At 53.0% G+C, this 2047-nt stretch overlaps 1 protein-coding gene across 1 annotated transcript; it reads right to left on the reverse strand.

Annotated features, from left to right (window-relative positions):
- Positions 1 to 861: 861 nt before the first annotated feature.
- Positions 862 to 1393, reverse strand: LOC108804045 (heat shock protein beta-7-like). The gene is made up of 2 exons (XM_018575812.1): positions 1231 to 1393; positions 862 to 1196 (listed from the first exon to the last, which is right to left on the reverse strand). The coding sequence occupies exon 2, from the start codon at positions 1180 to 1182 to the stop codon at positions 862 to 864; it is 321 nt and encodes a 106-aa protein (XP_018431314.1). The 5' UTR covers positions 1183 to 1196; positions 1231 to 1393.
- Between the last annotated feature and the right edge of the window lie 654 nt (positions 1394 to 2047).

Here is a 2047-nt window from a genome sequence, read left to right on the forward strand (position 1 = left end):
GGGTCTGTACACCCGCTGTGCCCATTATGAGGGGTTTCCGCCATGTAACAGAAGGAGCTGGAACCACCAAAAGGGAACAATCCATGGTGGGCAGGCACACATAAGCCAAAATCTCAGGTGAACAGGAACAGAGCCCGGAGATATGGCAGGAAGATCTCACTGCTGGAGCATCCAACACGTAGTCAGGAGCTGACTCAGCACCCTAGACTCCACCTGTAACTAAAATATTCCTCCTCAGTAGTGCTGCACAATGATTGTACTTCCCTGCCTCTCTCAGGGTCTCCAGGTGTTCCAAGTCAATGGCTTGGAAGCATTGAAACCAACTGACCAGTAGGAGGGCCTGGCACTTAGACCAACGGAGGGTTAATGGTGGCAGATCTCCTTTAAAGGAGCTGAAATCAATCAATTAAACTTTAAGCCCCTCCCTGATTAAAAAAACACCCTCCCAGCTCTCCTAACCACGCCCATTCCTATACACCTGCTCCCCTAGTTGCTGAAACCTGTCACCAAGCACTACACCAGTGTGAGTAGGCCCAGATGGAAGCTTTTTCCGATCTGTCACTTACAGAGGTATTTCGGAGAGAAGTGCCGCTTCCATGGGAGGCTTCTCACACATGGGTTGCTCTGTGCAGATCCCATATAAAAAGGAGGTGATGGGATGAAGGATGAGCTGCAGAATTTCCCAAAACTGATTTCGCCTCCTGCTGACGCGCCAAAAATGCCGAAAAAGCTTTTCACTAGAGGGCTCAGCGGAAAGTAAAAGCTCTTCCCGTTTGCGAAACGCGTCGTCGTCACTGGAAGTCGAAGTCAATTTTGTGACATTTTGCTGCTCATCTCTGGTAAGGAGAACGGACGCTGGACTCATGTCATAGACCTCTGCCATACAGGAAAGGTTGGTATGCCGGGTTTTTTGTGTGGGGGGGCGGGGGGGATCCAAAAATGTGGGAACTGCAGAGATATTGGTGTGAAGAGAGACAATCGTCCCGCGGGGGGCCCCAACTTGCCTGAGAAGCCCAGCGGTTCCCCCAGGGGTCTGCGGAACTTGCCGAAGTCCTCGCTGAAGATGCCCGGCGTCTTGTCCATGAATGGCTCGCGGTTCTGGACGCCACCGACGGAGGAGGAAGAGGAGCTCTTCTTGAAGCTGTGCTCCGATCGAAATGCAGTGGAGGATTGCAGGTTCATTGAACTGAGCCGGATGGAGACGAGGGACCGGGCGACACAAAGAGCTGGAAACGTGACACTGGCGGGGAGGCAGGTGCGGCTATGGAGAGAACATCTCGCACATTCGCAGCTTATATAGTGACGTCCCGGCGTATCTCAGCCTCTCGCCGCCACCGGCTATATTTAGGAGGCTGCAGCATCTCTCGGGCAGCTGTGGAAAGTTTCTGTCTCCCCCCCCTCCTCCAGACCATGTGACTCCATTCTTCAGATAGGCCGTAATCTGCTGGGCCTGGACCTGCTCCTCTCCCACGGGGGGGGATTTCCAGCCCATCAACACAGAAGCCATCCTGGGACCAAATACAAAGCCAGTCCCTGATCCATCTGACAGGCCTGCACTGACACTCCACACCTGCCCCCACAACTCTCCATCCTCAACTCCCCATCCTCAACTCCCCATCCGAAAACTCTCCATCCGAAAACTCCCCATCCTCAACTCTCCATCTTCAACTCTCCATCCGAAAACTCTCCATCCTCATCTCCCCATCCTCAACTTTCCATCCTCAACTCTCCACCTGAACTCTCCATCCTCAACTCTCCATCCTTAACTCCCCATCCTCAACTTTCCATCCTCAACTCTCCACCTGAACTCTCCATCCTCAACTCTCCATCCTCAACTCTCCATCCTCATCTCCCCATCCTGAACTCTCCATCTTTAACTCTCCATCCTCAACTCTCCATCCTCAACTCTCCATCCTCAACTCTCCATCCTCATCTCCCCATCCTCAACTCTCCACCTGAACTCTCCATCCTCAACTCTCCATCCTCAACTCTCCATCCTCAACTCTCCATCCTCAACTCCCCATCCTCAACTCCCCATCCTCAACTC

This window comes from Nanorana parkeri, unplaced genomic scaffold, assembly GCF_000935625.1.
Source record: "Nanorana parkeri isolate BGI_ZX_2015 unplaced genomic scaffold, ASM93562v1 scaffold4887, whole genome shotgun sequence".
Classification (NCBI taxonomy): domain Eukaryota; kingdom Metazoa; phylum Chordata; class Amphibia; order Anura; family Dicroglossidae; genus Nanorana; species Nanorana parkeri.

What these genes read in the sequence shown, in the direction of transcription:
- LOC108804045 (XM_018575812.1), bottom strand. Translation starts at nt 1,182, where the DNA reads ATGAACCTGCAATCCTCCACTGCATTTCGATCGGAGCACAGCTTCAAG.